This window comes from Suncus etruscus, chromosome 13 (genome assembly GCF_024139225.1).
Source record: "Suncus etruscus isolate mSunEtr1 chromosome 13, mSunEtr1.pri.cur, whole genome shotgun sequence".
NCBI classification, from domain to species: Eukaryota; Metazoa; Chordata; class Mammalia; order Eulipotyphla; family Soricidae; genus Suncus; species Suncus etruscus.
The window spans coordinates 97256940-97273020 of NC_064860.1; the positions used below are offsets into that span (position 1 = coordinate 97256940).

The window sequence follows — 16081 nt, forward strand, 5'->3', positions numbered from 1 at the left end:
GGGAAGGGTTTCAGGACATGGTTGGGAATGATAGAGAGCCAGAGTATATAGAATGGCTGATATCTTAGAATGGAGGATCTTAAGCTAAGTTATAGTTCATGGTGTCATTCTACACATTCTTCAGGGCTTTCACCAGTGAGAGAGCTGTTGCCAGCTGCACTTTCTGCTCCACATTTGCAGCAGTGCCCTCACTCAAGGCCCCCACAATAACTGGACATTTCTTAGAAATGAAAGTTCTCTGGGGGGTGGTCAGGTGCTTTATAAGCTCACCTGGGGCAGGTCTGAGGCTCAGCAAATCCAGAGTTCCAAGATCTGACAGAAACAACTCTTTCTGGGGCAAGAAAGAGACAGCCCGAAGCAGGAGGCTCTGGGTTCAATACCTGATATGCAAAACCTTCCGAGCACTGTTGGGTATAGCCACAAATCTTAAGAAATAAATTCAGGGCCTGAGCAACAGCACAGCAGAGAGGGCATTTGCCTTGCACACAGTAAACTTGGGGTTGACCTCCAGCATTCCATCTGGTCCACTGAGCCTGCCAGGAGTAATTCTTATGCACAGAGCCAGCAGTATACCCAAAGTGCCACCAGTGCAGCCTCCAAACAAGCCAAAAATGAACTCAGCTCTGTGCCATATCAGTGGCATTGTGGCATAGTTTGAGACCTGGAGAAAGCAGCTCCTTCACTGCTGGGGGAGGCCCAGTCTTCAGCTGCCCACAGTAGAATATGAAGAGTGAGGGTCAGGAACTCAGCCCCTGAGACTGGGGGCCTCACCTCTCCTTTGTGCTTGAACTTACTGGTCTTGGTCCCACAGGCATCTTGACCAAGCCGGACCTGGTAGACAAGGGCACCGAGGAAAAGGTGGTGGATGTGGTTCACAACCTTGTGTATGAACTGAAGAAAGGCTACCTGATTGTCAAGTGCCGGGGCCAGCAGGACATTCAGAACCAGCTGAGCCTAGCCGAGGCACTGCAGAAGGAGGAACAGTTCTTCCAGGACCACCCGCATTTCAGGTACAGCCCCCTGAGCACTTCCAGGGGAACCCCAACTCAGCGTGTCTGTCCTTAGGGCTGAAGGCCACGATCCAGAGCCCAGTCTGCGGCACAGAGCACCAGATTTGTGGTGGATAAAAAGGAAGCCCCCAAAGTATCATGTCAATGAATTTTAGAACCTCAAACTTTAGGACGGAATAAAGCCTCAGACATGATAGGACAGAGTAGAAGGCCCCAAGACAGACAATCCAGGATGCTCCTAGGTCCAGAGTAAGATATTTCGGGTTCTCGGCTTAATCGCTGTCAATCGGGAGCATGGAGGAAATGATGTATTATTTGGAAAAATATGAACTTGTGTCTTTACATTTGGGGGAAGTGTCCACAGCCATTGATATGGAAGACCTACCCTGGCACAGTGCTTGGGGGATTATGCAAGGTCTGGGATCAAACAGGGCCTCCTGAACTCCCAACCTTGAGCCTGGAATTCCTGCACCAACTTATGTTCTTTCTTGTGCCAAAAGAGATCTGTTGAGGTGTAAAATGTTGAGGTTACAGGTGTAAATCTGTTGAGGTCAATTTTATAAGCAGCATAGAGCTAAAGGAACATTTATTTTTGTTCTTGGGCCACTCCTGGGAGTGTTCAGGTGGTAGTCCTGGCTCTGTGCTTAGAAATCACTCCTGGACAGTTCCGGGGACCTCTGGGGTGCCAGAAATCAAGCCTAGGTTAGTAGCATGCAAGACAAATGCCCTACCTGCTGTGTTACTGCTCTGGACCCCAAAGACACAATTACATTTTAAATGAAATACAAAGGGCCTGGAGCAATAGCACAGCAGGGAGAACCTTTGTCTTGCATACAGCTAACCCAGGTTCCATCCCTGGCACCCTCTAGGTCCCCCTAGCACCATCAGAAGGGATTCCTGAACACAGAGCAAAGAGCACTGCTGGGTGTGGCCCCCAACAAAACAAAACTAAGATAAATGTTACAGTGGCTGAATAGATAGGAAAGGGCTAAGAAACTCTTACTCCGCATGTGTTCAAACTCAGGTTCCCCCAGGAATCACAGAGGTGACCTTGGAAGTCCCCAACATTCAAAAGTGTTGGAACACTGTGCCCGCCCTAATCAGTATTCATACTCTACTCTGGGGTGTGATGTGCTGATGGGACTAATGGATCATTCCCTGCTTGGTATTCCTTCTCCACCGTAGGGTGTGGCCTGGTTCTTGAGAATCAAAGCATGATTTTTCGAAAGGATGGGGGCTCATTTCTTTGGTCTTCCTCCATTAAGTTGCTTTCCTTCTAAGGAGCAGGTTTGTGTGGTGGGAAGCCTGGCCTGAGTGTTGGAACTTCTGAACCCATTCTTGCACCTTTTCACTGTGCTGATGGTTTTCTATGAGACATTTCCAGAACCTCATCCCACCAGATCCTACTTTTGGAGCCTGAGCTTCTGTTTATAGTGGAGGACTTGAGTAACCCCGCATCCTTGGGTAATTGCACTGAATTTCCCAAACTGAGTATCACCCGAGTGACCCCCCAGGAGCCATGAGTACTGTTTGGGAGCACCTCCTCCCTTTATGTCTAAACACTCTATTTTGAAGGCACGAAAATCCATTCTAGTTTCTGTTAAATAAGAACTATAGAATTGAACAGAAATGACTGAACATCAGTTCTATGAAGTGCACGTCTTGTGCACTGCCTGCTCATTCTCATGGATGAGAGATTAGACATCCTGAAAAGAATAAACAGAAAATAAAGTTTAAGGAAAGGGGGGGGTGGAGTGCTCACACAGAGGAAGGCATGACTTTCCTAGTGAAATTAGAATAGAAAGGTTTAAAAACCCCAGAAGGGAGAGTCTTGCACTCCTAGACCAGCAGAAATGTAGTTTCTTTTGCAGGAGAGGAAGGATGAATGTTTTTGATTTGAGGCCAGGAAACTGGAAGGAAATGGGCTCTCTGCTCCAGGCATTTCCTACGCTTACGCATGCACTTCCTGAGCAGATCCACTTCCAGATCACCTGGTAGTACTTTTGGTGACATGCACAGCCATGTCTAGTTTGATGGCCATGGTGCTAGGTGGGAAATGCCACTAGGATGTGGGGCCACTAGGAGATATGAGGGAAGGGAACATGAAGATTATGGGAAAGAGGAAAGTGTCTGCCACCAAGGGGGTTAGGGGGAAACTGAGGACTTGGCAGAGGGGAGTGGACACGAAGAAGGGATGATTGCTGGAATAATGTGCACGGAAACTCAGAAATCTCCCTGTAACTTTGGGATTCACGGTGATTTAATTAAAAGAAAAATGTTGAGGACTGGAGTGATAGCACAACAGGAGGGTATTTGCCTTGTGCATGACCCACCCAGGTTCAATCCTTGGCATTCCATAGGTCCCCCAAGCCTGCCAAGAATAATATCTGAACAAGAGTCAGGAGTAACCCCTGAATACCACTAGGTGTGGCAAAAAACAAGCAAGCGAAAGCAACAAATCAAATGTTGAACAGTCGGGTGGAAAACTCCAGCCGAACTGATTTAGTGCCAGTGGTGTGGGCAGCCAGCCGCGCAGAGCTGGGCCGGCCAGGAAGACTCAGTGTGAAGGAGCTGATCTTAGGTTCAGAGGAAGAAGAGGCCATGCCCACAGAAGGGAGCATCACACTAAGGCCCCCTGAAGACTATTTGAGAAATAGACGTGCCACACTCCCTACAATTTCACCCCAGCCATGCTCTGTCATCAGACTTCTGGTGAGCTAAGTCTTCTCCAGGTCTTTCTTTCCTGGTCACACTGTTTCCTGAAGAGTATTTTAAAATATGCCTTTCATAGCCCTTCCATGGCATTGGATCTGTTTAAGTGATCTCTGGATAGAGCAGATAGGAGAATTTATATCAAAGCAGCCATTGGTAAGACTAGTTTTATAGGAATTTGGGTTTCCAGAGTCATCATCCTCAGACTCCAATAGATAACTGCCTCTATTGCATTCATTGTGTTATCAAAAAGTAGCTAGGGGCCAGAGAGATAGCATGGAGGTAAGGCGATTGCCTTTCATGCAGAAGGTTGTCGGTTCGAATCCTGGCATCCCATAGGGTCCCCCGTGCCTGCCAGGAGCGATTTCTGAGCATGGAGCCAGGAGTAACCCCTGAGCACTGCTGAGTGTGACCCAAAAACCACACACGCAAAAAAAGTATCTATAGGGACAACATATATATTGGGGACACATCCAGCGGTGCTGAGAAATTACTGTGCTCAGACATTACTCCTGTCAGGCTAAAGGGACCCTATGGGATGCCAGGGATCGAACCTGGGTTGGATCTGTGCAAGGCAAACGTCCTACCTGCTGTACTACTGCTGTTCCGGTCCATAACATATATTATCATAAAAATCAAGTCTATAGTCAGAAATGAAGAGGCACATTTATTTATCAAGTAGAAGTTTGGAAATGATTTTGAAATGATTATGCAAATCTAGTCATAACCTAGATCAGTCCCATTCTAAAAATGAGATTGAGCACCAGTTCCAGAAGATTCCTCTAGCTGGAAATGGCTGGCTTTTTCTGGCACACACACACTCACACACTCACACACACACTCACACACTCACTCACACACACACACACACTCACAAACTCACACACACACACACACTATATGGATGTCTGTTGTCCTTGCAGGAATCTGCTGGAGGAGGGCCTGGCCACTGTTCCCTGCCTTGCAGAAAAGCTGTCTATGGAGCTCAACAACCACATCTGTGTAAGCAAATGCAACACCTGTCCCGTCCCTGCACACTTCCCTATACGTGTGCGACTAGCCAATGGCCCTGCCCCTACTAGATGTCTGTGGGCTCACTCTTTCCCTGGTCAATTCTCAGTTTCTACTGCAGTGAACACATTGAGGTAATCAACTCAACTGCTGCTTTTCCAGACATATCTCATCTTTCCATGGAGACATTCTGAGCCATGAATTTGCCTTTTGAGGATAGTCATCCCAAATAGTGCTCCAGAGGTCAGGGTGGGGGGCACCAGAAACTCAGGCCATCCGACCATCAGTCTAGTACAAGGCTTGGGGGTTCCATGCTGCAGCCTCAGTGCTGGGGACCCTTGAGAACCCCTGAGGTGTTGCCTGGCTCCTCCAAGGGAATCAAACCCTCATTGAATGCAGGCCAGAGAGTATCCTAACCACTGTGGCTATCTCCCAGTCCCTCGGTCATGAATTATCTTGGTTTTTTTTTGTTTTGTTTTGGGGGGCAACACCCATTGACACTCAGGAGTGTCTCCTGACACTGCGCTCAAGTATTACTCCTGCAGGCTCAGGGGACCCTTTGGGATGCCCAGGATTTGAACCCGGCTTTGGTTGCATACAAGGCACATGCCCTCCCTGCTGGGCTATGACCTGGTCCCCTGGGTCTTGAGTTTTATTGTTCGTGGTTGGCCTGAGGCCATACAGGATAAGAAGACCCAGGAGCTGGCATGTGAGGAGGCCTGAGTAGAGATTGCTGTTCCCCCACAGTTCCCCCACATACCCATTGATTCATCTTTGAAGAAGTTGGACAGGGGTACACCCCACATGTGTTCCTAACCCGTGATTCCCTCACCGGCCCCAGAAATCCATGCCCCTGCTGGAGAGCCAGATCAAAGAAAAACATGAGGAAATCAGTGAGGAGCTACGGAAGTGCGGCACTGCTGTCCCGGAGGACCAGAGTGAGAAGACATTGTTTCTCATCGAAGTGAGTCCTCGTGTGTACCCAGGGTGGGGCTGTCCATGTAGCACCCAGGGGCAGGGGCAAGAGGCAGAGAGGAGGGGAAGTGGGCCCACTGAATGCCCCCCCATGCTCAGGACCTTGAAGCAGCCCCATTCCTGGCCTGGCTGACCCCAAGGCCTCAGTGAGTCCTGTCATTCTCTCTGGGATGTGAAAATGACTTAAGCAGTTTATCAGGACAAAAGCACAAAACACAGGCACTCACTGGCCTGCCTGAACTGACATGCATGCCACAGACACACATGAACAAACACAGACACTTGTGAATCTGTAAAATATATCCCCCAGGTTGTGAAATCACCCCACACACTGTATTTCCACCTTCAAGTGGATGGGTCTGAAGCAGGTAGCTGCAAAGGATTAATAAGCCAAGCCAGTCAGGAAAGAAAAATGGAGTCAGTATGCTTCTTGCTTCATGGTCTCTCTGAGCTCACCAAGCCAGATGACCTATCCTTATGCTCCCAGTACAAAATCCACCAGGAATGGGAGGGTTGAATGTTCCAGGTGGGCTTTTGCGTATCAAAGGGATATGCAAAGAGCAAGATGGGAGAACACCTTTTTCGGGTTACAAGTTTGGTGTCACTTTACATGCAGCCACTATGCACTCACACAAACATGGACACACAACAAACACATGTGTACTCTGCTTAAATCCACCCCCACACACACCAGCTTGCTTTGGAAGCCTCATCTCTGACATTCTTGTACATGCTCTGTTCTCCTGGGCAGAAACTCAGCACTTTCAATCAGGAGATCCAAAAACTGGTGGAAGGTGAAGAAGAAGTAACGGATGTACGCAGTGGGCGGCTCTTCACTAAGGTCCGGAACCGCTTTAACGAATGGAACTTGCTGATTGAAAAGAATTTCAAGACAAGTGAGTGTAAGGCCGTCAGCAGCCTGTCAGCCTGGTATCGGAGGGCCAGCATAGGACCCTGTCACCCGGGCGCTTGGCTTGAGGCTGGAGTCAGGTCAGGGGTGGTGCATCCAATGCAGACTTTGGAGGACACCCCTGCCCAGAGAAATGGCTCCTTTCTATTTCCCCACACTGGGCTTGATTCTTTGGACACTCAGGCTGGGGTTACACATGGAAACACCTCAAGAACAGAGGAGTCGGGCCCGGAGAGATAGCACAGCGGCGTTTGCCTTGCAAGCAGCCGATCCAGGACCAAAGGTGGTTGGTTCAAATCCCGGTGTCCCATAGGGTCCCCCGTGCCTGCCAGGAGCTATTTCTGAGCAGACAGCCAGGAGTAACCCCTGAGCACGGCTGGGTGTAGCCCAAAAACCAAAAAAAAAAAAAAAAAAAAAAAAAGAACATGCTGTGAGCCAAACTTTTTTTGCAGTCTACAGCACCTGCAAACAAATCCTTCGTGGAGTTCGGGAAAAATTCCACGGGAAAAGGTGGGCACGCGGAATGGCTAATGACGGAAAATATATTGTAGAAATGAATGAAAGCACACAGATAGTATGGGGACTCGCGTTTTTAGGAATGAGAGACAAATTTATTTTTTAAGCTGGCAGTTTTTAAAAGGTAGAGGCAGGGAAGGCAGATGCAAATTCTAGGCATCAAAGAGGCTGGGAGAAGAATGGAAAGACCCTGGCTAGATTAGCATATTAAAGAGCTGAATACTGAAGGTGAAAAAGACAGCTTGTTTTGGGTTCGCTTTGCTTTGGGTAAAACAGAAGGAAAAAGTAATTCTCGGGTGGAATGTGAGGAATGTATCAGAGTTTCGGGGGGGAAAAGTGAAAATTACTTTATTTTGAGCTAAGTAATGGAAAAACCTGAATTTAGGCGCCAAGGTAGGAAAAATTACAGGGAGCTATTAAGTGGGAGATTTTTTGGCGGGATTAGCACTGTCCTTTGTTGTAGGAAGAAATTACTAAGACCTGATTTCTAATAAAGGTTTAAAATAGAGAGATAGTTACAGCCACATATTTAGAATTATTGCCAAACCCTCCACGCAAAGGGTCAAGTGATTTTGACTACTCTAAGCGGACCTTTTTGGCAATTAATTCCTTTTCAGGAGGACACTACACTATTTGGTGTGTTCTTCTCCTGAGTGGGAATGTGGCAAGAACAGAGGGGTCTTAATGGTCTCAGCACCCGATCTGCTTCATGGTGGATAGTGTGGCTAGGTGATGGGGCACAGAGGGACTGGCCTGACACTGCCAGAACCATGAGACTGAGACAGGGAGGAAGCAGGACCCGAGTAGATTTGCTTTGCACATTCCCAGGAAGCCCTAAAGGAGATGATTGGATCAATAGCACAGCAGAGGAGTTTGCCTTGAAGAAGGCCCAACCTGGATTCAACCCCAGTTATCCCATAGGGCCCCCAAGCATGTCAGGAGTGATTTCTGAGCAGAGAGCACAAACAACTTTTAATAAAAGAAAGACAGAAATAGCCAACAAAGAAAAGGGAAGAACCGGACACCATCATCTTGCTTATAAGGACAGAGCACAGGGAAGTACAGGAGACTCCAAACCCTCTAAAACTGTGGTCAGAAAATACAGGATGGATCAGCTGCTTTGGTGCTGTGGGAGGAAAATAAAACCAGCCCACTGCAAAGATGGCCCCAGGAGACGAATTCATTGGTCTGCATCCCAGCGCACAAACTCGCGTGTGTGTAAGTGTTGTCATGGAAACCTTCCCCCAGAGAAGTGCTCTATGCTGCAATAGGTGCTTACCTCGGAGCAGCCCTAGATGGGTGTGAGGTTCTGCCCACAATGTGAGAGTGTGCCAAGCCACCCCTGGAACATCACCCCAGTCTGCCACGGGAAGGGACAAAACTTGATTCCCATAGTCCTCTGGGTTGAATAACCAAGGTCAAGGCCAATGCCAATGTTGGAATTGAGTTCATCCTGAGGGTTCTTTCCCTTGGCCTCTGTCTCCTCAACACAAACACACACTCATACACTCACACACACACACACTCTGCAGGGGTGTGTTCTGAGTCTCCCCTCTCTTGGGAACACCAGGCAGGGGGAGTCAGATGCACCCCTAACTTGGATTCCCTGCTCTTGAGGGTGAATAATGTGGTGGTTGGCTTTGGGGCTGAGAGAATTTTGAAAGTTGCTAGTCACCATCCCTAGAGAGACACCCCCAAGGTGGTATCAGTAGACCACCCACCAATTGTCCTTAGTGCTGTGCCTGGGGGTCATGGCTCTGAGCTGAGGGGAACCACAAGGAGTGCTGAGGACTGAGCACTGGCTAGCTGTGTGCAAGTCAAGTTGCCCTACCCACTATCCTATTGCTCAGGCCTCTGTCTTTACTTGTTGAGAAAGGGTTCGTAGTGTTTTCCAACGTGACAGCTCTGAATGTGGTTCATCCTTCCACACTGCACCTCATCTCCACCACAGCTGCTTCACACTCTGCTCTTAGAAAGTCTGGATAGCACATGTTTATAAGCAGCCTGGAGCTGGGACCAGAGGGTTAGCAGAGCAGTAGGGCATTTGCCTTATATGCGTCCAACCTGGCATGTACCCGAGTTTGATTCCCAGCATCCCGTATGGTCCCCTGAGCCCACCAGGAGTGATTTCTAAGCGCAGAGCCAGGATTAACCCCTGAGTACCACCAGGTGTCCCCCCCCCCACAAAAAAAAAAATAAGAAAAAAAACTGCAGCTTGTAGGACTGAGCAAACCGTACTTTCCTCACACAGGCCACATTGAGTTGCAGAAAAAAGTCAACTTATTCGAGAACTTATATCGAGGCCGCGAGCTGCCCGGGTTTGTCAACTATAAGACCTTTGAGATCATCATCAGGGAGCAGATCCGCCAACTGGAGGAGCCCGCTCTGAAGATGTTGCAGGAGATCACCGGTGAGCACTGGCTGGGGAGCAGTTGGGGGTGCCAAGGACTGCATCACAGCCAGAACCGGACCCTTAGGGAGTTTCCAGGGTCCAAACCAGCCAGAGCAGCCAGATTTAGCTCAGGTCTCTCCCCTAAAGTAGGCTTAGCGAACATGGCTGGTGCTTCTCTTGCATGTCCCTTGGTCACCACAATAGGAAAGCAAACTTTATAACCTTCCTGTCCATAAGAAAATGTTTTTGGTGTACGTGATCTAGAGTGGATGCAAGGGTGAGGAGATTCCCTGAAGCTATTTTTGTTTGGGAGGGAAAGTTTGGGCCACACTCCAGCAGCGCTCAGGAGTTACTCCTGACTCTACTCAAGAATGACTCCTGGAAGGATCGGGGGGGGGGGGGGGGGGGGGGGGGGGGGGGGGGGGGGGGGGGGGTGACCATGTGGAATGCCGGAGATCAAACCCAGGTCAACACAAGCAAGGCAAATAAATGCTCTCCCCACTGCGCTCTCACTCTGGCCCCATCTCCACGTACTTTTAACTAGTTTTATGGGGGTACACATGATTTCCTTCAGGGTCTACATTCAGACGTCAGTCCTGGTAAGGCCATAGAGGCCCATGTAGTGCTTGAGATCTGTGCTTTGGGCTCTCCTCTAAATAAGCTGTCAGTTTTCCATTCCCCAAAAGCTGCATTCTCTGCAGTTCTCTAGGATGAAAACTTTCCATATCCAGTAAGTCTGCCAGAGGAACATTAGGTATTAAAATCCTTCCCATAGGTCAGAAAAGACTCAGGCTGTGCACGACGAGTATGATGTTTGCATGGAATTATGTCCAAATTTTGGACAGCAAAAGAAAAACATAAACTTTCTTCAACATGAAGACATTTTAAATATGACTAGCAATATTCCAAAAGGAAATTCCATGAACTAAATCAGAATAATGCTCACTCCCAATACTAAGAATAAGCAAAATGATCCATACTTATATTTATATGTGCTCAGATGTACACACACATATATAAATACACACAAGCATATACATACCTGACAAGTTATGCTTCAAGGTTCTCTTTTTGATTGATATGCAGTTTATTCAGCACCTCTTGCTGAAAATGTATCCTATGTTTTTTTTTGTACCATTGTTGAAAATTACTTGTGATCTGTTTCTGAATTCTGTTCTGTTCCAATTACATGTTTCTGTGTCACTTTATTTTATAAGTTTACTAGAAGTCTTTAATAAATCTGAAAATTATGAAACTAAAATAAATAAATAAATAAATAAAATCCTTCCCATAGGGGCTGGAGCGAAAGCACAGTGAGGAGGGTGTTTTCCTTGCATCTGGTTGACCTGGGTTTGATCCTCAGCATCCCATAGGGTGCCCTGAGCACTGTCAGAATGATCCCTGGGTGCTGATTTAGGAGAAAGCCCCGAACACTGCTGGATGTGCCCCAAAATCAAACAAACAAAATCCTCCTGGGGGTTCCAGAGCAGAGCAGCATTGGAAGTCAGCTGGCATGCTGTTCCATCGTTTGATTTTGCACAAACTAGGAAGATGATGAAAGAAATCCCAGACACTATTTCTGTCTTTCTCTCTTCAGAGATGGTCCGAACCTCCTTTGTCAATATTGCTACGAAGAATTTTGAGGAACTTTTCAACCTTCTCAAAACCAGCAAGGTAAAACCAAACAAAGGGCTTCCATCCTCTTCTTCCTTCCTTCCTCACTTCCTCCCTCCTTTCCCATCCTTTTTTCCTTCTCTCCTTTCTTCGCTTCTTTTTTCTTGTTTCCTCCCTTTTTCCCTCCTTTCCCTTCCTTTATCCCGTCCCTCCCTTCTACCCTCCCTCATTCCTTCCCTCCTTCTCCCTCCCTTCCAAAGTCTCTCTCCCTTTTTTTTCCCTACTGACATTTTATTGGTAAATTGCTCTCATTATGATCATGGAGAATGATAAGTCACAAGAACTTCATAGTATCACAAGGGGGCCAAACTATAAGTATTACTTCAAGTACTAGAAAGTCCCAAGTATCAAGCAAACCTATGAACCAATGTTATTCAAAGTCTGTGTATAAAGGCACAGTAAAGTCATTTCTAAGCTTAAAACTAGCAGGAAGACAACTTTTCTCACTCAATATCTTTTTTTTGGCGGGGGTCACATTCGGCAGCTCTCAGGGTTACTCCTGGCTTTATGCTCAAAAATCGATCCTGGCAGGCTCAGGGGACCATAGATTTGAACCACTGTCTTTCTGCATGGAAGGCAAACGCCCTACCTCCATGCTATCTCTCCAGCCCCTCACCCGATATCTTATTTAGTCTACACATGAAATAATTTTGATGAGACAGAAGCATACTAGGAGAGTAATGTCTTCACTTTGTCTATCAATTCAAAATGTGAATCTATCCTCCAAACACCTTGACAGTAATATAACCCAAGACATCTATTATCCAAGTACTCTTTGACCTGAGCACCCTGAGTACCCTGTGTCAAATTAATACAGAAAATTAATTTGTTGTTTGAGTTTTTGTTTTGGGCTACACTGGGTGGCACTCAGGGGCTACTCCTGGTTCTGTGCTCAGGAATCACTCACTCCTGGCAGGCTCGGAGGACCCTATGGGATGCTGGTGCTCAAACTCAGGTGTGGTCACTGGAAATTGTTAGGAGCCTGGATTGAAGATCTTCATTGAAGTGATGGAGACAAGGCCTTTATCAGAATCCATTAGAGAAGAAAGGGAGCTAAAGACATTCCCCCCCCCTTCCCGAGATGAAGAATAATAAACCAGAAAAAAGCTACCGTGGAAATATGATTCAGGAAGATTCTCTAGAAGTGCTCTTCTTGTTTTTAGGATGAAGTTAACCCTCTCCCCCTGATTAGGAGAGATCTTAGGATAATTAACATCCCTACTTACATGTAGCAGTATTTCATTATTATGCTTATAACTCTTGGACTTATTATTTCATTGACTTATTTTTGTTTTTGGGTTACACTTGGCAGTGCAAATAGCTTATTTCTGGCTCTGTTCTCAGGGATCGTTCCTGGTGAACTCAGGGAGCCATATAGAATTTGTTTATCTTAAATTAAAAATTCATTCTTTCTGACTATATTTAAGACTTCTCCTAACTCCTCGTCTTATTTGTATCGTTGTGTTTTACCTTTCATTTAAAAATTCACATATAATGAGATAGCACAGTAAGTAAATATATATATATATATCAAGGTGATGATTTTCATTTGGTTTGATTTGGGGACCACACAGTTTAGAGTCCTAGTTTTGGTAAGGGGATGGTGAGGCCATTCTCAGCTGGCCAGGCCGGCTCCTTGCACCCCCTATGGCCTGGCAGGTCTGAAGGTTCCAGGATGAGGGCAGAGAGGTTCACAAAACAGACAGATGAAGTTCCAGGAGTCAGCCAGCTTTATTTCACAGTCCCAACCTAACATACGCATTTCCGCACATGGCCTCTATGTCGAGTCTTTTCCAAGCAGCCACTTCTCTGCTCCTTCTCTGGCTCTCTCTGCCTCTGTCTCCCTCCCTTTCAGCTGCTCCGCAGGGCTCCTTGTTGACTGACTGCTGATTCGAGCTCTCCATCTTATCCCCTCTGTCCCTTCCCCCCCCCACCTCCTCTACCCGCCCATTCCAGGTGTGGGCGGTTCTGATCATTCAGGTCGGATAAACAAGAAGTTGGGGAGAGGATAGCCACAACACCCAGCATTGTTCAGGGGTTACTCCTGGCTCTGCTCAGAGAACCCTATGGGAGGCCGGTGATAAAATTCAGGTTGTTGAGTGGAAGGCAAACACGCTTCCCATTGTGCTCTCGTTCTGGCCCAGAAATAAGATTTTGAGCTGAAGACAAATTCAGCTGGATCTTGTCTTGAAAGATTTGAAACTCTCTCTAAACCAAATTTACAGCTTTCCAGAGGTTCACAGGACTGTCTGGGCCGTTGCTTCACACCTCTGGACTCCCCAACTCCACTGAGTCCCAAATGAAACAAAAATCAAGGCCAGGGAGACAATTCTCAGGGGCATACCATGTCATGTGGGTGCTGGAACTGGACAGGCCTAGATGGACTGACAGTCTCGGAGTTCTGGTTCCCCCACAACAGGCAGAGATAATCAGAGCAGAAAGAAGCCAGTGTTCAGGGGAGGGCTGGGAGCATGGAGGAGGGGCTGATCTTAGGGGACAGCCCTGAGCCTTGTGTAATGGGGCGACCCATATCCTCTCTGTCCAGGTCAAGCTGGAGGACCTGAAGGTGGAGCAGGAGGAAGAGGCAAAGAGGATAATCCAGCTGCACTTCCAGATGGAGCAAATCGTCTACTGCCAGGACCACGTGTATCGGGGTACCCTGCGCAACATCCGCAAGGAGGAGGAGGAGAACAGGGGTGGGCAGTCACACCACATGTCCCAGACCCCCACCAAGTTCAAGAACTTAGTCTCTGCGTCCCCCACGGCATCTATGGACGAGATTATTGAGCACTTGAGCGCCTACCAAGAGGCAAGTCCAGGCTGCATCTAGGGACCTTGTCTGTCTGTCTCTCTGTCTGTCACCGCTCTCCATGGCCTTGGCCTTGGGGTTTACCTCTGGGGAGCCTGTGGAGGGCTTGAAGAGGGGCTGTGGAGGCTCTCTTCTCTTTTGCTTCTTGTCTCCGTCCTTGTGTCCTCTCTCCCTTCACCTCTCTCCCTGTCCTCCCTTTCCCTCTTCCTCTCCTTCCTTCCCTTCCTCTCTCTCATACACACACACACACACACACACACACACACACACACACACACACACACACACACACACACACACACTCACCCACCCAGTTTGGCATCCATATAATCCTCTGTCTTACTGGTCTCTTCTTCTTCCTTCTCTTCCTCCTCCTTCCTCTTCTTCTCTTCCTTGTCCTCCCCTTCTTCCTCTTCTTCCTCCTTCTCTTTCTTTTCCTCCCCTTCATCCTCTTCCTCCTTCTCTTCCTCTTCCTTCTGACTTGCTGGCCTGTGGCCCTATGGCCATGAGCTCTACCCCTCTGGGCAGTGTGGTCCACTGGCTGACTCAGTGGTCAGGTGAAATACCAGACACAGGCTACACCCACACAAGGCCACACCCACACTGCACCCCTCTTCTCACAGCTCCTACACAGGCCCCCATATCCTGAGGCCCTTGTCTTCCTGCGGTCACTCCGGGTGTCAGGGCCTCGCTGCTCCTGTTCCCCAACCCCAACCCTGGACTCCCTGTCTAACCCCATCTCCAACCTGCAGGAGGTCAGCCGGCGCCTGTGCAACCACATCCCACTGATCATCCAGTTCTTCATGCTGTGGACGCTGGCGCGACACCTGCGCGATGCCATGCTGCAGCTCCTGCAGGACAAGGAAGGCTGCAACAACCTCCTGCTGGAGCGCCCCTCCACCAGTAACAAGCGCAAGGTCCTGAAGGAGCAGCTGGCTAGGCTCACCAAGGCTCGCCACCGCGTGTCCCAGTTCTCAGCATAGGGCCCAGCCCCAGCCAGGCACAGCGGGTTGCCAGCCTCACTCCCAGCCACCTGGGCTCAATCCCTGCTACCCTCCTGGCATCCCCAAGTTCACCCAGAGTGAGTCCTGAGCACAGAGCCGTGAGTCAGCCCTGAGCACTGCCAGGTGTGGCTGGTTGGTCCTGGGAGCTCAAGGGGATCACTGTGGGTCTTTGCTTCCTCTTGGGGAGCACGTGGGGATCAGGGGCACAAGGGGAGAGACTGTTCGAGGTGACCATGTCCCGGGGACCCTCCCAGACCCTCTCCACCATATCCCGCTAGCCCTCTAGAAGCTTTGGCCTCCATTTACAATAAACAACACCTGCTTTGTCGCAAGCACCTCTTTCCTTGGGGAGAGGCCAGTTGAGCCCAATGAAGTGGGCAGAACTCAGAGCAAAGGAGAAGAAAGGTTCTTGGCTGACCCCGACCCATGCAGACACCGGTTTTCGTGGTCTGGGTTTGAACGATACAACAGTATAATGAAGGGAGCCATGATCTATGGAGGCTCTGATGGGGGAATTTAAGGGGGTCGGGAGTGTGTGCACCTGCTGTCCTGTGTCCTGTGGGCACCTACTTGGCTGGGAAGGCTGCACTGAACTTAGTATGAGTCCTGGGTCTTTGTGGGGGACACACCTTCTTGTTCTTTTTGTTCGTTTGTTTATTGGGCAATACTTGGGCTGCTCAGGGTTTACTCCTGGCTCTGCTCTCAGAAATAGCTCCTGGCAGGCTCAGTGGACTTTATGGGATACCGGGGATCAAATGTGGGTCATCCACGTGCAAGGCAAACACCTCCCCACTATGCTATAGCTCCAGACCCTGAAGGTCTTTTTTCTAAAGACACACTTTCCGGTTTTACCTCAGGTGGTGGCAGGGGCGCCACCAGAAAGTTGGGACCGTGGCAGGCAGACTAGTCTATTACTCACAGATTCAGTTTACCACTCAGGCTCATGAAATCTCTCCACTCCCACAGTCCCAAGTGTTTTGCTTTCTTGCTGGAGTTTGATCTCTTGCCCCAAAATTATTTGCCAGCCGATTCCTTTAAAAACAAACAATGGGGCCTGGTCGATAGCAC

At 48.5% G+C, this 16081-nt stretch overlaps 1 protein-coding gene across 1 annotated transcript in view; it reads left to right on the plus strand.

Moving 5' to 3' along the window:
- MX1 (MX dynamin like GTPase 1) overlaps window positions 1–15084 on the plus strand; it is a 32487-nt gene extending 17403 nt beyond the window's left edge. Inside the window, exons 7-14 of the mRNA XM_049785425.1 lie at window positions 812–1010; window positions 4646–4724; window positions 5575–5697; window positions 6460–6604; window positions 9386–9544; window positions 11124–11200; window positions 13746–14009; window positions 14762–15084. Coding sequence (XP_049641382.1) covers window positions 812–1010; window positions 4646–4724; window positions 5575–5697; window positions 6460–6604; window positions 9386–9544; window positions 11124–11200; window positions 13746–14009; window positions 14762–14992 — 1277 coding nt within the window. The 3' untranslated portion in view covers window positions 14993–15084. The remainder of the gene's footprint in view (window positions 1–811; window positions 1011–4645; window positions 4725–5574; window positions 5698–6459; window positions 6605–9385; window positions 9545–11123; window positions 11201–13745; window positions 14010–14761) is intronic.
- Window positions 15085–16081: the final 997 nt, after the last annotated feature.